The 22,488-nt window shown below is 45.5% G+C and overlaps 1 protein-coding gene across 4 annotated transcripts in view; it reads right to left on the reverse strand.

The window, feature by feature from the left end:
- The window catches only part of svep1 (sushi, von Willebrand factor type A, EGF and pentraxin domain containing 1), a 222,438-nt gene that overhangs the window by 118,824 nt on the left and 81,126 nt on the right, over nucleotides 1-22,488 (reverse strand). For all 4 annotated transcript variants that reach the window (XM_063186230.1, XM_063186229.1, XM_063186228.1 and 1 more), the window contains exons 4-6: nucleotides 8,309-8,467; nucleotides 6,157-6,336; nucleotides 242-424 (exon numbers count right to left, since the gene is read on the reverse strand). In XM_063186230.1, coding sequence (XP_063042300.1) covers nucleotides 242-424; nucleotides 6,157-6,336; nucleotides 8,309-8,467 — 522 coding nt within the window. The remainder of the gene's footprint in view (nucleotides 1-241; nucleotides 425-6,156; nucleotides 6,337-8,308; nucleotides 8,468-22,488) is intronic.

Consider the following 22,488-nt stretch of genomic DNA (forward strand, 5'->3'; position numbering starts at 1 on the left):
ACGAGGAAGAGATGCCCTTAAAAATATAGCCTAGGCTATCAGCAAAGCTTGCCGTCCACCACGCGCAAATCAATGAATAGTAGGCTGTTGGGGAGAGAGAGAGATGGGGAGGGGCCGGCAAAGGATCCGGGCCGGAAATCGAACACGGGTCGTCCGCATAGTAGACGAGTGCCCATACCGTTAGAGCCACGGTAGGGCCATGCTAGTGTATATTCTGTTTGAGAGGTAGCAGCAGGCTTACCCACACACCGAGGCAGGGGTCCGTTCCACTGGTAGTTGCTCTGGCAGGTGAGCTTGGCGCTGCCGCCGGCCAGCCGGTAGCCCTTGGCACAGCGCACCTCGCACTTCAGCCGGTGGGGGATGCCGCCCTCGCTGCAGTTCACCTGGCCGTGGGGGGGCGCCGAGAGCTTGGGGCACGAGCGCACTGGAATATACACAGACAGACACATATGTAGAGACACACACACACACACACACACACACACACACACACACACACACACACACACACACACACACACACACACACACACACACACAGACACACACATAGTGGTTAAAATAGCATCAGGGGTGTACTGTGGTGCAGCACGCTACGCCACGTGTTCCCAACCTTTTCCAACTTGTGGCCCACTTGAAGTTTTCACATACATCTGTTTGGGGCCCACCTCTGACCCTATCAACAATAAAACTCAATTAGTCAACTGCAACAAATTATTTAGATTTTTAGAAAATGACTTCAGGGCCAATACCTTCGTGGCCCACCAGTGGGCCCCAGCCCATAGTTTGAGAAGACAACTAACCACAAATGGGCCAACCAGGGTCATATCTCAGGCTTACAGCATCTTTTTTCCTTCGCGTCCTGTGATAATCTTTACTGTCTTATCCTCTGTAAGGGCACAAAAACACCACGAAACATTTAAAGACGAGGTCAAAGTCGACATGAAGGCACATTTGTCAATTACAAAGAACCCCCTTAACCATTGACATGTTCAGCAAATATGCATACATTTAGACATCAAAAGAGCTGATCTGCATCTAGAGATCATTGGCCTAGTGCCTTGCCTTCATCTTAGTAGCCGACAGTAGGGCTGGAGCTATGGCTGTAGTACGGCTGCCCCAAGGCATGGGTATGGCCTACTGCAGGGTCACATGCATTTACTGCACATTGGGCAGCCATGACCTAGTGGTAGAGGAGATGAGCTTTAGCCCAGAGGGTTGCAGGTTCCAATCCCATCCATCCACTGCCTGACTCAATCCATGGCTGAAGTGTCCTTGAGCAAGGCACCTGACCACGAACTGCTCCAGGGAATGTAACTAATATCCAGTAAATAACTGTGGATAAACTTTGGATAAAAGTATCAGCTAAGTAGTAGTGATGTAATGCGCAATGCTCCCAGAAGAGCCTGGTGGTTTCAACCCTCACTCATAGATCTAGAGCCAGTGCCCTCCCTGCCCACTGTAAGGTAATGGCTGCCCAGCTAACAGGTTCATACGTATGTCTATGGCTCTCAGTGTAGGCTACTAGCAACAGCTCTCCCCCACAGATGCAAGGACACAGCAGAACCGCCCAGAGAGGGACGTAGCAGCAATCGAGCTAGCGAGTGAGTGAGCGACTGAGCAAGTGGTAGAGGTTCTCTTGAAAAAAAAGAAAAAAGAAAAAAAAGAAAAGCAAGAGAAGGAAGTGGGTGAAAAGGCAGAGTGCCGAGTCGGCTGTGGCCGAGACGGGTCCCCGAGGGACCTGTAATTAGTTTCCAAATGGGGCACCCAGAATAGTGTTGATCCGACACGGGGCAGAGCCTGGCCTTGCTGGGTACTGACTTCAGCCCTGGAGGACACAGTCTCACACACACGGAGAGAGCACTTAGGAGCCTTGGCTTTCACCACAGAGAGGTCACGGGCCCTTAGGGGGAGACTTTGCTTTCATCATATTACTTGGTGGTGCATGGTGACGTTCCCAATTCTTATGGGCGTTTTTTGCAGAAGTTCCATGCACATGGCATATGGTACACACACATACTTGTATTTGTGTGTGTGTGTGTGTGTGTGTGTGTGTGTGTGTGTGTGTGTGTGTGTGTGTGTGTGTGTGTGTGTGTGTGTGTGTGTGTGTGTGTGTGTGTGTGTGTGTGTGTGTGTGTGTGTGTGTGTGCAGATCCGTACAGTAAGTGTGTATGGTACTGTCAGCCTGGAAGACGGCTTCACATAGAGCACTTAGGAGTCTTTGCTTTCACCACATCGAGGTCTCAACCCTTTTGGAGGTCCCTGTTCTATCATTTGGTACACCGGTGCTTCCTTACCAAGCTTTTTCAGCTGGGACCTACTATTAGACCCAAGACTTTTGGACCCAAGATTATTTCCACAACCCACCACCATTACATTTACAAACATTATTTCCAAACATTTCTTGTCCCTTAATTTCCCCTTAGATTTATTCACAGAAGCAAAGAGTAGAACTCGCACACCAGGAGCCGATGCAATAGTTGATTTATTGCTTTACATATGTACAAGTGATCAAGGTGCTACCCAAAAGTGCAAAACGTTTTCGGTCACCAGACCTTCCTCAGTGCAAAGATATTTATTCAAACAGTGACCTTCTCTCCGTGACCCCCCTGCAAAACCTCTGTGACAACATCCCCCCACCCCCACCCCCAGGGGTCCCAACCCCCAGTTTGGGAATCACTTTGGTACACCTTGTGTGTGCACAGGGTTGTATGGTAGACTATTTGTGCCTGTGTGTGTGTGTTTGTGTGAGTGAGGTAATAGAGAGAGAAGAGTGAAGCAGATGACAGGAAAGGTGTGCAAGGTGCGAAAGAGAGGGAAAGAGAGACAGACAGACAGACAGAAAGAAAGAAAGACAGACAGCCATATTTGCATGTTTCCATATAAGCTGGCACTTATTTCGCTGCCAGTTTTCCCCATATTCTGCCAGCTCTCTTTTGCACACAACACATGAAATCAATCCGCGGCAGCCATGTTTGATACGCAGGGATACATTTACGAGCATCCCGCCGGCTAAGCTCTGGACCGCGAGGCTGATGGATGGCTGAATGTTAGCACGTTAACATTCTTTTAATGGCACTGAAAACATGTCTGCCAAAAAGGGGTGAGGGGGGGTTGGGATGGGGGGCATGCTTGCTTCTTCGTGTTCCTTGCTTGCATGGGGCTTTCTGTCTGACACGCTTCCAGCCATGCAGTAAATGAATGAATGAAGCTTCTATAAAAGGCCAAGATGTTTGCGTTAAGAAAAACATCAACTGAATTTGGAGAACAAAGAACAAAGGGAAAAGCAAAGAAAAAAGTGAAAAAAGAAGAAAGAAACAAAGAAAGAACAGTAAAGAGGCGAACAAGACAAGACCTGACGATCCCAAGAACCACAGGCACATCCGATGAAGTTGGCACTTCTGCAAGAGCTGTTGTTGCCATCCAAAACATCCCTCACTAGATGGGCTTGTGCACTCTGTGCCTTTCTCTCAATTCACTTGCACACATACAGCACCCATTGAAAATATGTATGGGCAGTCATGGGTGAGCAGTTAGGGCGTCAGACTTGCATCCCAGAGGTTGCCGGTTCGACTCCCGCCCGCCAGGTTGGTGGGGGGAATAATTAACCAGTGCTCTCCCCCATCCTCCTCCATGACTGAGGTACCCTGAGCATGGTACCGTCCCACCGCACTGCTCCCCATGGGGCACCACTGAGGTCTGCCCCCTTGCACGGGTGAGGCAGTGTGCAGTGTTCACTTGTGTGCTGTGGAGTGCTGTGTCACAATGACAATGACAATGGGAGTTGGAGTTCCCCAATGGGCTTTCACTTTCTATATGCATTCTACAACCAGGACAGGTACCACTCCAACAGATGTCAGTGGGGGCAGTCATGTTAGGGTTGCTGGTATGAATTCCACCCTTACCGTACCACTCCCTACCTCTCTCCATGGCTGAAGTACCCTTAAGCCAGGCACTCAAACCCCACACTGCTACAAGGGAATGTAACCAATACCCTGTAATAACTGTACGTCGCTTTGAATAAAAAACCGTCAGCAAAGGGTGATGTAATGTAACTTAATGACGTGATTTAATGTCAGCAGTTGGGCATATGCAATCTGCACCCCATCTGTGCCCTCTGTGCTTATTCACCCTTATTGATGCCAACACTTCAAGCAGGTGCCATTACCAGCTGTGCTCTGTACTCCTCTGCTGTGGCCTCCATAACCTCTTTTACCCTCCGTGCCCTCTCGGTGCAGTTTGCAGCTGGTACCAACACCGTACCAGCTGGGCATGCACTGCATACTCGGTGTCATTTATGCCCACTGCAGTGTTTACACACTTGGATACACCCTGGAAGGATGACCCCGCTATAATCCGGTTGCCATTCCAAAAGAGTTGGCATGCCTTCTGTGCCCTCTGTGTGCAGTACTCATCCTGGCGTCCACTTCTGACCAGGTGTTGTCTGGCTGACACTGGCAGCTGAGGATGGGCTTGCTACAACCGACTTGAGTGACATCCAAAAGACGTCACCGGCTAGACGTCTACGCTCTGTAGCCTTTTTCCCCCCGCTGTTCATTCACCCTTGAAGTTGTCCTCCACACTACACTTTACTTGGAGTGCCACAAGATGTGACATGCTACAACCAGGTACCACTCCAAAAACACCATGTCAGCTGGGCATGCATGCTGAGTGCCATTTACGGCCTCTGCTTACACTGTGAAACATTGCAGCCAGATAAACGTAAAAAAGTAAGCTGTCCCTGCTGCCTTAAGTTTGCAAGTTAACTCAACTTGAGAAAGCCTTAAATTCAGTTAAGCGTCGAGTTGAGTTAACTTGCATCAGCGCAACTTACCTTTTTACATTTAAATGGCTTGCAATGTTTTACAGTGTATGAAGATCATACACTAGAAGATTATACTATATAATTCAGATTCCATTCCAAAGGACTTCTTCAGTTGGCCAACTGTGCTCTGCTCTGTACCCTCTACGTATGTTCTCCATGCGCCATCTGTCTACGTAGTACTCACCCTTGCAGCTGTATTGTCCTCTCTGGACCACATGCTGTCTGGCTGGCATGGGCGGACGAAGATGATGATGACATCACTGGCTGGGCATGTATGCTCTATTCCAGTGGTTCCCAACCTATGGGTCGGGACCCAACCTATGGGTCACCAAAGATCCACGGGGGGTCGCGAAGCCCTCTTGATTTTAAGGGGTTTAATTTTAATACCATATACAGCCCATTTTGAATAAATGACAAATGCATAGAAGCTCCAAAATTTAAGTGCTACATTAAAATTTTATTCTTTTTTTGAACAAAGACCAATTGAGGAATAAAATGATAACTAAAATGAGTTTTCGCAGGAAACAGAGCGTATCACGTGACTCCCTCTCATGTAGGAGCTGGGTCCCCAAAGCTTACAATGGAAAAAATATGGGTCCCTGAAGAAAAAGGTTGGGAACCACTGCTCTATTCCATTCATTCCATGTACTCCGTGCCCTCTCTGTCTGCCTAGCACTGACCACTGCAACTAGCACCCACACCATACCACCTGGGCATGTGTACTGGATGTGTCATTTATGCTCACACACTATGAATGTGCCCCTACTATAGACCAGGTGCCATTCCAAATGACCTCCCAAATTGGGCAAAGTGTGCGCTGCACCCTCGACGCCCTCTGTCTGAGTATTAGAACTCACCCTTGCAGTTGGCATCCACTCGGGACCAGGTCCCGTCTGGCTGGCAAGGTGGATGGAGATGAGCATGCTACAACCGGGTGCCATCCAAAAGACCAGTGGTTCTCAACTGGAATAGTCTTGTGACCCACAATTTGCCGTGGTCAATACGTTGTGACCCAAACTGCGTGTCGCACCGTCAGATTCTTCCATTAATAATAAAAATATTATCATGCATTTCATAATATGCATTATTATTTGCATTGTATACTGATATACAATGTGTCTTATGAAGTAGTGGAGAGGAAAAGGCCTATTAACCATGTCTTCAACATCATAGTCATTTTTAGTGCATTGCATCACAGCTCCGCGACCCACCCAGGAACCCTCCACGACCCACTTTTGGGTCCCGACCCACCAGTTGAGAATCACTGCAAAAGACCACACTTCGCTGGGCATGTAGTGCATACTCTGTGCCCTGCGTAGTACACTACTCACCCTTGCAGCTGCCGTCGACTCCAGACCAGGTGCCGTCGGGCTGGCACAGGCGGATGCTGCTGCCCTGCAGCTCGTAGCCAGCCTTGCAGCGCACGCCACACGCCGCGTTGAACTGGTTGTTGCACTGGCCCTGGATGAAGAAGCCGTTCTCTGGAGGAGACAGCTCCGGACAGTGGACCACTAGGGAGCGGAGAGAGAAAGTGGAGAAAAGGAGAGAGAGAAATGGAGGGAAAAGTGGGTGAGGAGAAAAAGCAATGGCGGAAGAGAAGGTAGGATAGGTGCGGAGGAGAGGGAGAGAAAGCGAGCAGAATATAGTGGGGTGAGGAGAGGAAGGGGAGAGAAAAGAGGGAGAAGGGAGAATGAGAGGGGAAAGGGTGTGGGTTGAAGAGATGAGGAAGAGGAGAGGGAAACAAAGAGGAAGAGAAAAGGAGGAGAAGGGTGGGGGTGGTGGATGGGTGAGAGGAAGGGGAGCGGAGAGCAGGGGAGAGGGATAGAACAAGGAGGAAGGGGATAGAATCAGAGAAGAAAGGAGGAAGAGTTTGGATTGAGGAGGAGAGGAAAAGAGGATGAAAAAAGGGGAAAGGAGGCGGAAAGAGGAGAGGAAGGGAAGAGAAAACGGGGAGGAAGCAAGAGCGAGATGACAAAGTTGTGGATTGCGGAGGAGAGTAGGAAAAGAGGGGAAAAGAAGGAGGGGAAAGAGGAGAGGAAGAGGAGAAGAAAAAAGGAGGGAAGGGGGGAGAGAAAACGAGAGAAGAATGAGGAAGGAGAAAACACATTGTCGGTCAGAACAAGGACAATGTGTGATGGTGAAGCCAAATATAATTTATCAGCCCGGGGAGAAGCCCGAGGACATCTCATGTGGCCCATAAATTACTCTGACAAACTATAAGCATGGGGAGAAATAAAGACCTAAGTCCTGGAGCCAGTTCTTACAGATCAAACTCCCAGTGCTCGATCATTCACGCTTTTCCAACGGCATGACCGGCGTGTTCAGCTCCACAGTTTTCGTTCCCTGAGACAACCACCACTACCGTGAACTAAAGAATCACAGTAATGCGTTGTGATTTTCGCTTTAAACTGTGAGTGAAAATATAACTGAAGAAACATAAACAACTGGACACTCAGGCGAGCGTGTTTGGATACTGGATATGGTGTGTGTGTGTGTGTGTGTGTGTGTGTGTGTGTGTGTGTGTGTGTGTGTGTGTGTGTGTGTGTGTGTGTGTGTGTGTGTGTGTGTGTGTCTGTGTGTGTGTGTCTGCGTGCGTGCGTGCGTGCATGGGTTTTTTCCTCCAAAGTGGTTCTCTTTGGAAGAGCCACCACAGTCGAATACATTTTAGTCACAAAGTTTCCCCAATGTTGCAAACTGTACAACAGAAACAGACAAAAGGAAAGATATAACTTCTCTGATATGTACTGTACAGTAGATTCTACATTATTGTCTACATTAGTGGTTCTCAACAGGGGCTCCACAGGCCCCCAGGAAGCGTTAGGGAGTGTTTGGGGGGCGTTGAGAAGGAGACAGCTGAGAGGGGTGGGACTTAGTTGCAAATGGGGGGGTAATAGTCATGTGTCATTTTTTAATACAAAGGGGGGGCTGTGGCAGGCTTATGATGAGGTCAGGGGGAGGTTTTTTTTTTTTATTTGAAAACCACTGGTCTACATGATTGACAATTGCGCTGTCTACACGGTATCACCTTCATGCTCTAACAAATATCCCACTCTGGAATGCACAGTGGGACTGGAGGCTGCACAAATAAAAGCTTTAATAACCATAAATGCCTTGCCAATGAATAAACACCATTCGTACAAAATACTTGCAGACCTATTTCGACAAAACTATTAAGACCTCAATCACAAGGCTAAACCTCTTCAACGACTACAAGCCTGACTAATAATAAAAAACTGATCAAGGTTACTTGCGGAGAAAAATGTGCATGTGTATGTGTGAATATGTCTGTGCAAGTTACAGTCAGTGTGCCCAGGGCCGTTGAAAGCTTTGACTGGGCCGTGGACAAATCAATCTGACCCCCCCCCAACCCACTTACATTGTAATGGGGAACCAAATTATTTTCCACCTCTCTCCCAAGACAACTGACCCCTTTGTACCCCCCCGTTTGTGTCAGCTCTCCTGAGTGTACGGTACAGTACCCACCTTCACAGGTCTTGCCAGATGCCTTGTATCCTTCCTGGCACACGCAGTCGCTGAGGGCGGTGCTGGCTGGCTGGGACGTGTGGTGTTTGTCTGGGCAGGCCAGGCAGCTCGTCAGGCCTCCTGGAGTCGCCTCTGGCTTGTAGGTACCAGACGGACATGCTGCAGCAGACAGGACGGAGGAAAAAAACACAGAAGCACACACACACGCTGCATTTAGTGTGAAGTCACACAGGTAACAATGATATACGGTAATGTCTTGATAAATATAGAAACACACATATAGTGCATTAAGTGTGGTCACACAGGTAACAACGATATACGGTAATGTCTTGATGAACACAGAAAGACACATATAGTGCATTTAGTGTGGTCTCACAGGTATATCGATGATATACGATGCAGATCAACACAATGTTAATATCTTGAAAAACACAGAAACACACATTCTGTATTTAGTGTCACATGGGCATCAATGATATAAGTATGATATACTGTAGATCTAAATAATGTTAATATCTTGAAAAACACAGAAACAAACTGCAATTAGTGTGGTGACACAGGTATCAATGATAGAAGACGTTAATATCTTGAGGTGATGGACCAGCTGGAATGGATGTAGAAGAAACTCAGAAACAAGAACTTAGTATGATGACACAGATATCAATGTCATGGGTGTGATGTGATGTCAGGACAGCTGACACCGCGCTTTGGTTTGAACGGAATAATCTGTTTTCATGTTTTCGAACCATTTCGAACTGAGCACGGATGCATTCGGACACGTTTCAACTACGCCGTGCTCGCAGTGTGAATGAGCCGATACGTAACCGTTGTTTTTTTTTTAATAAACATTGTGTTGTGAGGAGGGGCAAGATACTGGCAGCCAACCACATGAGCTAATTTTTTGACTGACAGCGGTTTCCAACAATCAGAGGTTTGAACAGTGCGCAGCCGGGGTCGCGCAGCCAGGGTCACGCAGCCAGGGTTCGTTTACAAATGAAGAGCTCTTTTCCAAAATGAGATATATCCATTTTATAGAATGTTGGGAAATTGACATTTTTGTATTGGGCATTCCATTGAAATGCATTGCAAAATGCAGTTTTATAGAGGTTTTACAGTATGTTCTCAAAACATTTGAATGGCAAGAATTCACACATAGATGATAGGACCTCTTAACAGTCAATTCCAATATTAAAATGCAAAAAGTCAAAAATGGTGGATATAGCATTTTGGAAAAGAGCTCTTCAAATGGAAAAGCCTTGTTTATTACATAATGTAATGGGAGGTATGTAATGGAGTTCGAGTGGGCAGGATAGGCTTGTGCTGTAGGTACCGGACGGACACGCAGCAGTACAGAAGGAATGAGGGAAAAACACAGAAAGACACGTACTGTATTCAAGTGTGCGATGACGCAGGCATCAATGATACAGTACATCATCCGTGTAATCGTTGAGAAGCCTCATAAAAGATCATTTTATGATGATGTAAATAACACGAATGACATGAAGACTGCAGATACCACGTATATGTTCACCCTACACAAGAAACAAATCACGCCAGAATCTCTGAGAGTGAAACAGAGAACATAACAGTTATATTTTCATTTTTTTTGTGATTTTCTTTTTTTTGAAGGATGTGCAAGTTGAAATATTGAAGGAGTTACTCAATGCTTCAGAAAACAGTGTTGGTTTATGTAAAAGCTATCATTTCATATTTTAAAAGGATAACATTTCTATGGGCGATAGTACATTTCAGAGCAGATTTCTCTGTTTTCTAAGAACTGAACACATTCAAAAGGACATTATGTAGGGTATCACTGTAGAGCTTAGAATCTCTATGATAATCAGAATCTATGATAAACTCAAGGACATTAATTCATTCAGAAATTCATCCGGCCCTACTTGCAGCCTGTTTCCTTCTGGCTTGTCACGTGTCAAAAAATAGTGACATATTCTAACAAAAACCTTCGTCTATTGCCATGCTTTCAATCATGTTGTTAGTATTAAATGTGATATATTCCTATGCTATTTCTATGCTACAAAGCATCATATTATATAGTATTACGCAATGGTACAGGAACAGATCTCTATTATTGGCTGTGTGCACAGGCCCACAGGCAGCTGTGACCAGACCCAGGGCAAAGACATGTGAACAGGCCCCCCAACCCAATACATCCAATATAGAAGAGCCAATTCCGAGACAACCTGAGCCTGTGCCTGGGAGAGGTGGCCTGTATATTGTCCCCCCTTGTCGGCTTTCCTGTGTGTGCCCCCTGACATGGCAGTGAGAACAACCAGTCAACTGACTTAGTATTACACAGATCAGTTGGTGAGGACATTGCGTAAGACACGTGTTGTTTCAAGTGTGCTACAGAAATAAACACACCTTGTCATGACAAGTGTTATATAGAAGTCGTATGGACAGTGTTATTCCATGAAATGCCATTCAAGCATTCTCCTGAGTGAAAAGAGTGTTTGGGTTTAATGCCCTCTTGCCAATGCTTATATAATAATAATGATCTCCAAACCAGCAAGACATTCTGACAAGAAGAAACAAGAGCACTGCATGAAGGATAAATGGCAAAATGCCATGAGAGAGAGAGAGAGAGAGAGAGAGAGATGGGAGAGAGAGAGAGAGAGAGAGAGAGAGAGAGAGAGAGAGAGATGGGAGAGAGAGAGAGATGGGAGAGAGAGAGAGAGAGAGAGAGAGAGAGAGAATGATTGCATCATTCATGCTAATAAAGCTTTGTTTGATTTGATTTGATTTGATTGATTTGAGAGGTAGAGAGAGAAAGAGAGAGAGAGAGAGAGAGAGAGAGAGAGAGAGAGAGAGAGAGAGAGAGAGAGAGAGAGAGAGAGAGAGAGATGTTCAGTACTTCGAGTTCATTCCTACAATCCTAATTAGTAATGTTTGAAGCTTGCTCAGTTCTCGCATCTTCTAGGTGTGAGGTTTCATCTCTCTCTCTCTCTCTCTCTCTCTCTCTCTCTCTCTCTCTCTCTCTCTCTTAAAACATCCCCTTTTTTCAACAGGGAAAACTGCCTCTCTGTGCCAAAGCACACTCATGGCCCCACCTAAACAAGTGGGCCGGGTCAGCCAGGTGTACTTAACCGCCCGTAAAGCACCCTGGCATGAAAATAACCCCACTGCCCCCACATCAAACACGGGGGCCTGGCCTCCGCTCGCACCCCCTGCACCCCCCCCCCCCCCCACACACACACACACACACACACACACCAAACCCCTCCTGAGTTAACACTCCATAGCACAGGGGTTTTCAAACTTTTTGGGTAAGGGACCCCCCCAATTGATCAGAATGTTTTGTAGGAACTAGAGATGCACCGGATCCAAGATCCGGTTCCGGATCCGGCAGGATAATAGGGTTTTTCACAGGATCCGGATCCGGTTCCAGGATCCAGGATCCGGTAGCCGAGGCTTTTCAGTCAAAATAGTTTGAGCCAACGTGATAATAAGGGCCCACATGTCTGAGTAGGCTATGTGTTTCAACCCTTTCGTAGGATCCGGTATCCGGTTCCGGATCCGGCAGGATCTTAAGCAGTGGATCCGGTATCCGGCAGGATCCTAAAAATCAGGATCCGGTGCATCTCTAGTAGGAACCCCCTCAAAAAATAGCAAAACAAAATACAATTGGTGCCATTAGAATTGCATTTTAAATAGCTACTCAAGTCAATATAACAAATCTAATTGTACTACTGTAGATAACTGTAAGAGATCCACTTGAACCTGCTGAGGCACATCCATGCATGGAATTGCAATAATCTCCCTCAAGGATCCCTTGCCAGGGACCCCCGACATCTCACACACTGGCAACAAGAAGCAATCACTGACCCGATGTCTGGTGACGCTCGAGTGGAGCCAGTACCATCTGGGGAAACTTGTTGCCCGTCACTGGGAGTTTACGTAACGCAAGTTGTGAAGGTAGCACTCATGAAATGCTGGCCCAGCTCTCTCCACTTCTCTACCCCACTTCTCCTCTCCTCTCTTCCCCATTCCTCTCCTCTCCTCTGCCCTAGTCTCTTCTCCTCTCCTTGCCTCTTTTCTCTTCTCCTCTCCTCTCCTCAGGCACTCCCCCCCTCCTTCACAGGACCTCTGGAATGAAGTCCCCCCTAATTTTTAATGGCTTCATTTTAAAGTTTACAGGAAGCCCAGATATTTTTATGCGGATAATTTTACGCTCATAGCCGAAACAGTGGAAATAGTGTATGAGAGATGGCATATTCATCTCTGGAAACTTCAAGAAAAAAATGTCTGGTTTTGAAATGGCAAAGAGACTAGCTCCTTTACCTATGCTACATAGCCGAGTGCTACCACACCAGAGGAAATTCAAAATGTGATCCATCTTCACCATTTCGCCATCCGCATGCCTGTAGTATGAGGCAACGAGCAACTTCTTGTTAAAGACACGATGCAGGAATAAAGTAAAGCATGACTGGAAACAGTGAGGGCGGGAGAGACAAGAAGTTGGGAAGACGGCCGACATGGTGTGTGTGTGTGTGTATGTGTGTGTGTGTGTATGTGTATGTGTATGTGTGTGTGTATGTGTGTGTGTATGTGTATGTGTATGTGTGTGTGTGTGTGTGTGTGTGTGTGTGTGTGTGTGTGTGTGTGTGTGTGTGTGTGTGTATGTGTGTGTGTGTGTGTGTGTGTGTGTGTGTGTGTGTGTGTGTGTGTGTGTGTGTGTGTGTGTGTGTGTAGGTGAGGGGGGTTGTTTTGGAGTTTAGACAGCCACCACACCTGAGATGCATAAAAAACAATATCCAGACAGGCCCTTTCAAAAAGCCAAAGCCCAAGCCAAAGTAAGCACTGCAAAAACCACCTCTCTCTAAACAAATAACCAAGACCATTTAATGTCCTGCTCTCAAGAGAAACTGGATATGCTGTGTGTGTGGAGTGTTCATCTGGGCTCGTCTTTGTGCGTACATATGTCTTGCTAGTCCTAGCGCTTGGACTGAAGTCATTTTCCACTCCGAGAACCGTGTTTTCAGACCCATAAACAATTATCGTGTGCCTGAATTAATTACTAACGTATTGACTCATTAACGGCTACAGCTCCCGAGCTGATTTTGAAGCGAAGGACCAATTTTGCACTTCAAAACAATGGGGGGAAATGAGAGTGGGAGTAATTTTCGAGACGAATGAAACAGATTTGAATTAAAACAGATTTTTAATTCAGGCAGCACAGATTTTCTTCAGATGGTCTTTTCTACACATGGCCCGTAAGAAGTCGGAAGACATCCAAGGAATGCATCTGAGCTTGAGAAGAAAACTAACAAACGCGCGCACACACACATGCACGGACGCATGTGCACACACGCACAAGAACACACACAAACACCAAACTAATTGAGGAGGATTGCTGTTGGCCAGCTGTGTGTCACATAACTGTGGAGTAATGAACTTCAAACCCTTTTCCTTCCCGAAAACCACAGAGGAGAACGGCAGATAAGGAAGGAGGAGAATGAGGGAGAGAGAGAGAGAGAGAGAGAGAGAGAGAGACAGACAGACAGACAGACAGACAGACCGACAGACAGACAGACAGAGTGTGATGGACCACTAGGGAGAGTGAGAAAGAGAGAGACAGCAAGAGATGCTGATAGATAGATAGATAGATAGATAGATAGATAGATAGATAGATAGATAGATAGATAGATAGATAGATAGATAGATAGATAGATAGATAGCAAGATAGAGAGAGAGAGAAACAGAGATAGCGAGAGGGGTAGAGAAAGAAAGAGGAAGATGGGTGGGGACAGGGAGAGAAACAGAGACCAAGAAAGGGAGGAGGTGGAGACATATTTCGGACAGAAGTGACATGTTGAGTGACAGCATATTGCTTTCACCCTTCGCAAAATAGGACGCACACTTTTAACTTTAGCTTTGGCCAGCGAAGGAGTGCATTGAGAACATTGTGGGAACAGGAGACGAGAGGCTTTAGTAGGCCAGAGACCGTGAAGACAAGGACATGCGCACCAAAGGACACGCACACGCACATGCACACACGCGCGCGCGCACACACACACACACACACACACACACACACACACACACACACACACACACACACACACACACACACACACACACACACACACACACACACACACACAGGCCAGATGGATGCTTCTCAGACGCCTCTGTAAAGTCCCCTTTTCCCTCTGCAAGTCTCTCATTAAAATGATGGCTGGCATCAACATGCGTCCATCTTCAGTCCAAGACAGCGGTCCGGTCCAAGAGCAATGTTTGCTTCTCCTCTCTTTCTTGCGCTGCTTCTTGTGCAACAGAGAGGGAATACTTCATGCTTTGGCTCAGGCTCTGTAAAACCCTGATCCATGTCAGTAATCACAAACTGGGGCTCGCATGACTTGTCCGTCTGTGATGGGCAAACGCTTTTCTCCTGCCGTCCATCGAGCTCACTCTCTCCATCTTGCTATTTTTAGCTTTAAAGACATGATGACTGTCAGTCCAGTTGAAATACAGCACACATGTCTGTTTGGCTCTTGTTGATTGGCATATGGCTCCAATCCCTTTGGATGGTCTTCCAGGGGCTTCATGCTGAAGAGTTAGTCCCACTGCACTGTTATGCTTACTGCACGGCTCAGCACAGTTCATTGCATGCCGATGAACAAAACAAGATTTGTTGTATTACCCATGGATGCATAACTGGTCTGTGAATGGGCTTGTGAATGAGTGAATGAGAGACATTCAGTGTTTGACACTGCCTAGAAGCGGAGGAATGTGCTGTTGGCGTGCAGTCTATTTTCAATTCTTTAAAGGGACACTGTGCAGGAAATGGTCAAAAAAGGTACTGCAACTATGCTGCTCGTTGAAACTGGGCTGCCTATTGCCAAATTTGATCTTTACATGAAAGTTTACTAAGTAATAAACAGATATTTTCTAGTGTGGTCCAAGTACAGTTTTTGCAGCTAAAAATGGCTATTTTTGGAAATTCAAAATGGCGGACAATGGAGAAGATCCCCCTTTTCATGTATGAAAAGAGCAATTTTTCCAGTCATAGTGAAGTATTCATGAAAAAGGTAACATTAGTGAATGGGCAGCATGAATTCTAGAAATAAACAACTAAAAATCTCACACAGTGTCCCTTTAAAGCCACTTCTGTGAGATATTGCTGCGTAATTTAAAAGTGCACACAATGCTCATTTTTAGTTATTCAGTTAAAAGGAAAATCGGTAACACTTTATAATAATAATGGATGCATAAAAAGCATTATAAAGACTTACCAAATAATTTACTAATAATAACTAAACCTTAACAAATGTTTTTATTATTTACTAAATTTATATTCATGCTTTATGAAATATTTACAAATGATATGTTCAAGATTTTACAAACCTTTTAACAGAGTATTTACCAAAAAAGTAAATGTTTGATAAATACAAATATTAACATAACGTTTACAACTCATTTGCAAACATTTGTTAATGTTTTGTTCATAAATAGTTAATTATTTATTAAGTCTTTATAATGCTTTTTTGCATCCATTATTTTAAAGTGTTACCGGAAAATCTTTGTTTGGCATGCTGCCAACAGTCACTGACACCTAACCTCAGCAGAGAAGCAACATAACATTAAATGCATATAATCTACCCTGACTTATTTCAAAAAGGGGAAACCAACCGTTGCAGACAGTAACAACAAAAGCCATACTGTAAAAAAAACAGGATGTAAACAATGAGTGGGACATGACAGTTGGCTTTTGAATTCTAGAATGGCGTCAGCATTGTTTCAAACACTGTGGGTGGAGATTTGGCGGGAGAAAAACTGACATGAGGGAAAATAGCTGGTTGAACAACAAAGTGGATTGTGCAATCTCTTGCACGGTCTGATAATTACCAAATCATATAATAATAGCACAAGGCATCCCTGCCAACCTTATGTTTTATGATTTCGTAAGTATTTTTTAAGCGTTGAACAAAAAAGTCCCTTGGAGCAGAATGAAAAGGAACTCATAGACAAAACTCATATTCAAGGCACAAGTCTTTAATTATTCTCTCAAGAAGCCAACGTGCGCCAGAAATGAGGAAGCAAAAGCACAGCTAATTCTAGGAGAGCAAAACCGCAGCAGTGGTCTCCGGGCCTTGTAAGGATTCCTTGAGGACACTTTATAACCCAGAGTTTGTGAGTGAGGGCAGGAACAAACAACTTCACCGCGCACAGTCACCCTTCCGCTAACCAGCAGCTGTACCCAACACGCCGTTGCCACAGTATGACTTGACATGGAATGGGCTTAGCGTGCGTAGAAACAGAGGTGGTGCCACACAAAGTGGACAAAAAAAACATCACCAACAGCAAAACAGGAATTAAGTCATCCCATTGGGTATTTGTTCGTAGTTTCAAGTTGGTGTCTTTGGCATTGTTTTGTGCGCATACAAACTCGAGTCACCCCATGGGGACAGATGGCTTGCAAATTACACAGGAGCTGAAAACCACAAGTCGTGAGACAAAAACAGCAGTAGTCAAGTAGAACAAGCAAGGACACCATCACCATTTGCTTCCACAGAAGCGCTGCCCCACACACACACACACACACACACACACACACACACACACACACACACACACACACACACACACACACACGTTATCCAGTTTGCCACAACACGGCAATAAAATCACATTGGCTCGAACATGCGTAGGACACCTTGAATCACAAAGGCAATAAATTATGACACTCTGGGTTTATGAGCGGACAGATACTATAAATTAAAGGGGCTTCAGTAATATATGGTTCTATTGGCCAGATGGTCAGCAAAGGATGTTCTGCAAAGGTAAACACCTTCTAGAAGTCATGGCCCCTATGCGACTTAAGGGTTCAAGGTCATTCCATTTAGTATCATCAATCATGCACCACTTAGCTGTACCTATCAGTCTCCAAGAATGTATTTGTTTGTATTACGTATGTACTGTATGTATGTATTATGTACTGTATGTCTGTATGCATGTATGTATGTATGTACGTATGTGCATAGGTTCTGAAATCTTGTGCTGATCAACTAGCCCCCGTATATGCTGAGATCTTTAATTTGTCACTTGCCCAAGCCGTTAGCCCATCTTGTTTTAAACACTCAATTATAGTTCCTGTGCCCAAGAACAGCAAGCCAGCAGGCCTGAATGACTATCGCCCAGTGGCCCTTACATCAGCGGTTATGAAGTGCTTTGAGAGGCTTGTGAAAAAACACATATGTCACACCCTGCCCAGTGCTTTTGATCCTCACCAATTTGCCTATAGAGCAAACAGAAGCAGGGACGATGCCATCTCAAGCCTTCTACATACCACACTGTCCCACCTGGATGAGGGGAGGGGGGATTATGTTAGAATGCTGTTCATAGATTACAGTTCAGCATTCAACACCATAATCCCCCTGCGCCTGGCTGACAAGATGAGGGGGCTGGGACTCAACACACAGTTGTGCAATTGGGTGCTCAGCTTTCTCACTGATCGCCCTCAAGTGGTCAGAATAGGTGGAGGTGTCACTTCAAGCTAGCTGACCCTCAACATTGGCTCGCCCCAGGGTTGTGCTTTGAGCCCACTGCTCTATAACATCTACACGCATGACTGTACAACCACCAGCAGCTCAAATTCCATCTTAAAATTCGCTGACGACACCGTGGTGCTGGGTCTCATCTCAAACAACGAGACAGCTTACCTGAATGAGGTGGATGACCTTGCACTGTGGTGCCAGTCCAACAACCTGGCCCTGAACGTCAGCAAGACGAAAGAAATGGTTGTGGACTTCAGGAAGGTGCAGAGCAGGGCATACACGCCACTTACCATCAGTGGGGAGCCGGTGGAGAGGGTCTCATATTACAAGTACCTGGGAGTACACCTGACTGAGGACCTCTCCTTGTCACTACACACTCAACACCTGACAGCGAAATCCAGGTAGCGGCTGTACTTTCTCCGCCTACTGAGGAAGTTTAAGGTCTCCACTCCCATCCTGACCATCTTCTATTCATCAGCGGTGGAAAGTGTGTGAACAGGCTGTTTTACGGCCTGGTTTGGAAGCTGCACACAACAACAACAGAAGGACCTACAGAGAGGCACGTGCACTCCAATACGGCAGGGGAGGCACGGCCTCACCAGCCCCAGATGATTATGATGAGATGCAGTAAATGTGAATAATAGTTACAATAACAGCTATTGTTTTCGAGCATCTGCACCATAACTACCATTTAAGCAGTGTTTAAACTGTTTCACTCGTTATCAGTCTATTTGTGGCCAAAATCGTAATATTTGCCCATTTCATGTCAAATTCCTCCGAATACGCTGAATTTGGGGCAACTCTGAATTTGCCTCACCCCCGGATTGCGCAATCCCTCGTTAACAGGCTTGAGCGCATGCGCCATTTTGCTCGTTCTGTGAATGCAACCTGGTAATATTGTATTAAACGTTTTTATACATTTAATAGAAGTATGTATGGTGTGCCCTCATTTCCTGATATTTTTTTTTTACTATTTTCTACGTGTGATTATCATTTCTTTACTCTGAACGCCCACTGAAATATACAGTGGTGAGGCCAGCAGTAGCCTGGCCGCAGACTCCTTCTGGCGTTGAGTCTTGCTGGCCAGTTACGTCATAGCGAATCTGAAATTCACAATACAGTCAGTCGGTGTTGTTGGCTAGCTTGCTCACTTTGACTGCTACAAGTGGATTTCATAACGAAACTAAGACCATTCTCAAAGTTGGATTTCCAAGGGGAAAATATGTGATAAAGAATGGAGGACCGACAGAGCTGAAGGGTTTGCTGCAGGTGACCGGTCAACTACCCGATCATTTCAAAGTGAGCGGTACAACAGAAACTATTTTTTGTTTCCCCGGTGTCTTCTTTGCAACCGGCGAGAATGTGTGGAAGAACATTCGCATGGGATTTCACGACTTAACAATTTACTAAGGACTAAGGAGCCTCACGAAACAAATCCTCGCGGCTACTCATATTCATATTCAATGCCAAATTGCTTTGGACGTTTGGGGCGTCTCGAATAGATGTGGCTTTGGATGAACAGCGCCGGCTAAAGTAACGTTAGCATGCGCAACGCCAAAAGTGAAGGAAAAGAGCGGCGCCTGGACCTGATGTACGAGTTAGGGGTCTTAAAGGTAAGATCAGTGTTTCCTATGTGTGTGAAGCCTGTGTTTGCGAGACCCGTGGGGAGATAAAGAATCCGCCGTGATTCTGTCTGGTGTGGTGGTAGCTTTTGTGATCTGAACAGGATTCTCATGTGCCCTGTAACTGTTTGTAAAGTTGAGTACAGGGCGTTGAGGTAAATCAAATATACCCGTGTAGCCTAACTACAAGACTCTGATCTAATTCCAAAGTGTAGGCATAACATAAATGACAGTCCCAAAATATTTGGTGACCATATCGAAGCTTGTGTAGTAATCTCTGTTGACATTCGCTTCCTGCCACACCTTGTAGATGTAGGCCTACATTTGCACGAGAATCCGGTGCTTATCACAAAAGCTACCACACCAGTTTGTTCGCCGTGGTGCTCAGCGGTCTATATGACACCATGTTTTGAATCCTGTGTGTGTGTGTGTGTCTTTCATTGAGCATCCGCCCTGATGTGGTTTATGTGAGACCACTGTTTGAATCCTGTGTGTGTGAGAGCAGTGGGCTGTGAAGGAGCTACACTCTTCACTACTCTCCCCTCCTCCTCTCCTCTCCTCTCCTCTCCTTTCCTTTCCTTCCCTTTCCTTTCCTTTCCTCTCCTCTCTTTTCCCATCTCCTCTCCTCTCCTCTCCTCTCCTCTCCTCTCTTTTCCCATCTCCTCTCCTCTCCTCTCCTCTCCTCTCCTCTCCCCTCTCCTCCTCTCCTCTCCTCTCCACTACTCTCCTCTCCTCTCCTCTCCTCTCCACTACTCTCCTCTCCTCTGCTCTGCTCTCCAGCTCTCTCTGCCGTGATGCTTCTGTTTGTCCACATTGCTGCTACCACTGTTTGAATCCTGTGTGTGTGTGTGTGTGTGTGTGTGTGTGTGTGTGTGTGTGTGTGTGTGTGTGTGTGTGTGTGTGTGTGTGTGTGTGTGTGTGTGTGTGAGAGAGTGAGAGATCTAATAACATTTTCTCTACGGAAATGCAGCATGTTTTATTTTGTAGGCCTACCTTATGTTAAGAAAGCTATGACATATGAAACTTATCAGTAGGCGTATTTGGTAAATTTACAAAAATGTACTTATACTGTAGCTGTTGTATTATATATTTGAAAATCTGATATTGGAAAAGTCAGTGCCTCACCAGCCATAAAGTTGACCGCACGTTACTGACCTACAGAGAGTGGTGCGCTCTGCAGAGGACTCATGGGTCTTTACACTAAGAGGGTGGGAGCCAGGGCTAGGAAAATTATGCAGGATGTCTCACACCCCAACTCTTACATGTTCACCCTACTTAAGTCCTGCAGACGACTCAGAACCATTCAGGCCAGTACAGAAAGAATGAGGAAAAGTTTTTACCCCCAGGCAGTGCGACTGCTGAACAGAGAGTTTTTTTTAAATAATCATTTTCTTTGTTTTTCTTTAACTTATTTCTCACCTCTTATTTCCTTTTTTACTTTACTTCTTTAATTCTTAAGATGCAAAGCTGATGACCCCATCGTCATACCTTGTATGTGACAAATAAAATTACTTGAACTTGAACTTGTATGTATGTATGTATGTATGTATGTATGTATGTATGTATGTATGTATGTATGTATGTATGTATGTATGTATGTATGTATGTATGTATGTATGTATGTAGTGTGCGTTATGTATGTGTATGTACTGTATGAACAGTACAACATCACTACACATCATGTCTGAGTACACTTTTCAAACAAATTAATTAATTAATTAATAAACCACACAGAAGTAAAACCAGAAGCAGACATGAAAGGGTAAATACTTCAATTGCCAAACTTCATAGGCTATGGAAGTCAGTGAACGATAAAGACTGTGTGAATAACATGATGTCCCCAAACACACCAATATATCAAAACTGCGGTCAACGAGCACTGAATCTTTCTGAAATTATGAACAGCCAGATGGGACTGACTGCAATAATTTATGGTCAAATCAGTGCATGGCTAGTTGTATTTTCCTGTCATTTTTTTATTAACAGCTCATCTATCAGGACCTACATATTTTAAGGATAGTGTTTTTCTGTTGTATTTCCATTTGTTCATGTTTTCTTCTTGTCTTTAAATGGCAAAAGTGTTTTTAAGTCTTAATACGTTTGCCAACATTTTCTCATTCCTCATTCACATGACTAACTTTGTGACACTAGTCTTCACGTGTCCCATTTGTTAACTCTTCATACTACAGTAAAGTACTGTATGTGTCAGGCCAAGCAACCCGAGCCACTGACAGCTTTTGCAGAGCCCAGAAGTCACCCCCCACCCAACCAATACATACAATGAATTGAGCACCCAATTCTGCCCCCCCCTCCCCCTTGGGCCCAAGGCTACTGACCCCTTTGTCCACACCCACCACCCCATGTCGGCTTCCCTGCAAGCAACATATTGCATCTGCAGAGCAGCACTAAACAGACATAGAGATGGAAACAAGAGAAGCTTAAAACCTCCATTTCCCCCTATCCTCCCCTTTCCTGCAAATATCAATCCCGTCCCCCGAGTAATAACCATTCCTTTCATTCTGCTTTGTGCCGTTCCCCCTTCCAAGCAACATCACTGTTCAAGAATTACGGGAACATGTGAGCGGAGAAAGTTGTGTGCAGGTCTGGGAATGTTGCTCGGGACTGGAGAACGGGCCAGGCATTTAGGTTTCCAGGTCAAGGATCCAGCCCAAAATGTTTGTGTGTTTGTGTGTTCTCTTGGACAGGGGTGTCTCCCTAGACCTGGGGAGCACCGTATGGGAGAGGATTTAAAAGTGCCCCACACATCCAGCACTCAAAGTCTCTATGCCCATGTACACTATGGAGGAAACGCCATACCCCACCAGGTACAAATACGCGCAACACTTATATCGGTGCAACAAGGATAACTTTTCAAGAAAATATTTGTAGTAGTAAAGCTGCATAGCAAGTCATGGACCACCATCCATGCTGACAAAGGAAACCACTGGGCCGCAGCCCACTAGTTGAAAATTCAGTCCTTAGAGAGATCACTGACCCCACAATCAAAGTTCAAAAGTTCAAAGTACTTTATTTGCCATTTGTG

The sequence above is a fragment of the Engraulis encrasicolus genome, chromosome 21, assembly GCF_034702125.1.
Source record: "Engraulis encrasicolus isolate BLACKSEA-1 chromosome 21, IST_EnEncr_1.0, whole genome shotgun sequence".
NCBI classification, from domain to species: domain Eukaryota; kingdom Metazoa; phylum Chordata; class Actinopteri; order Clupeiformes; family Engraulidae; genus Engraulis; species Engraulis encrasicolus.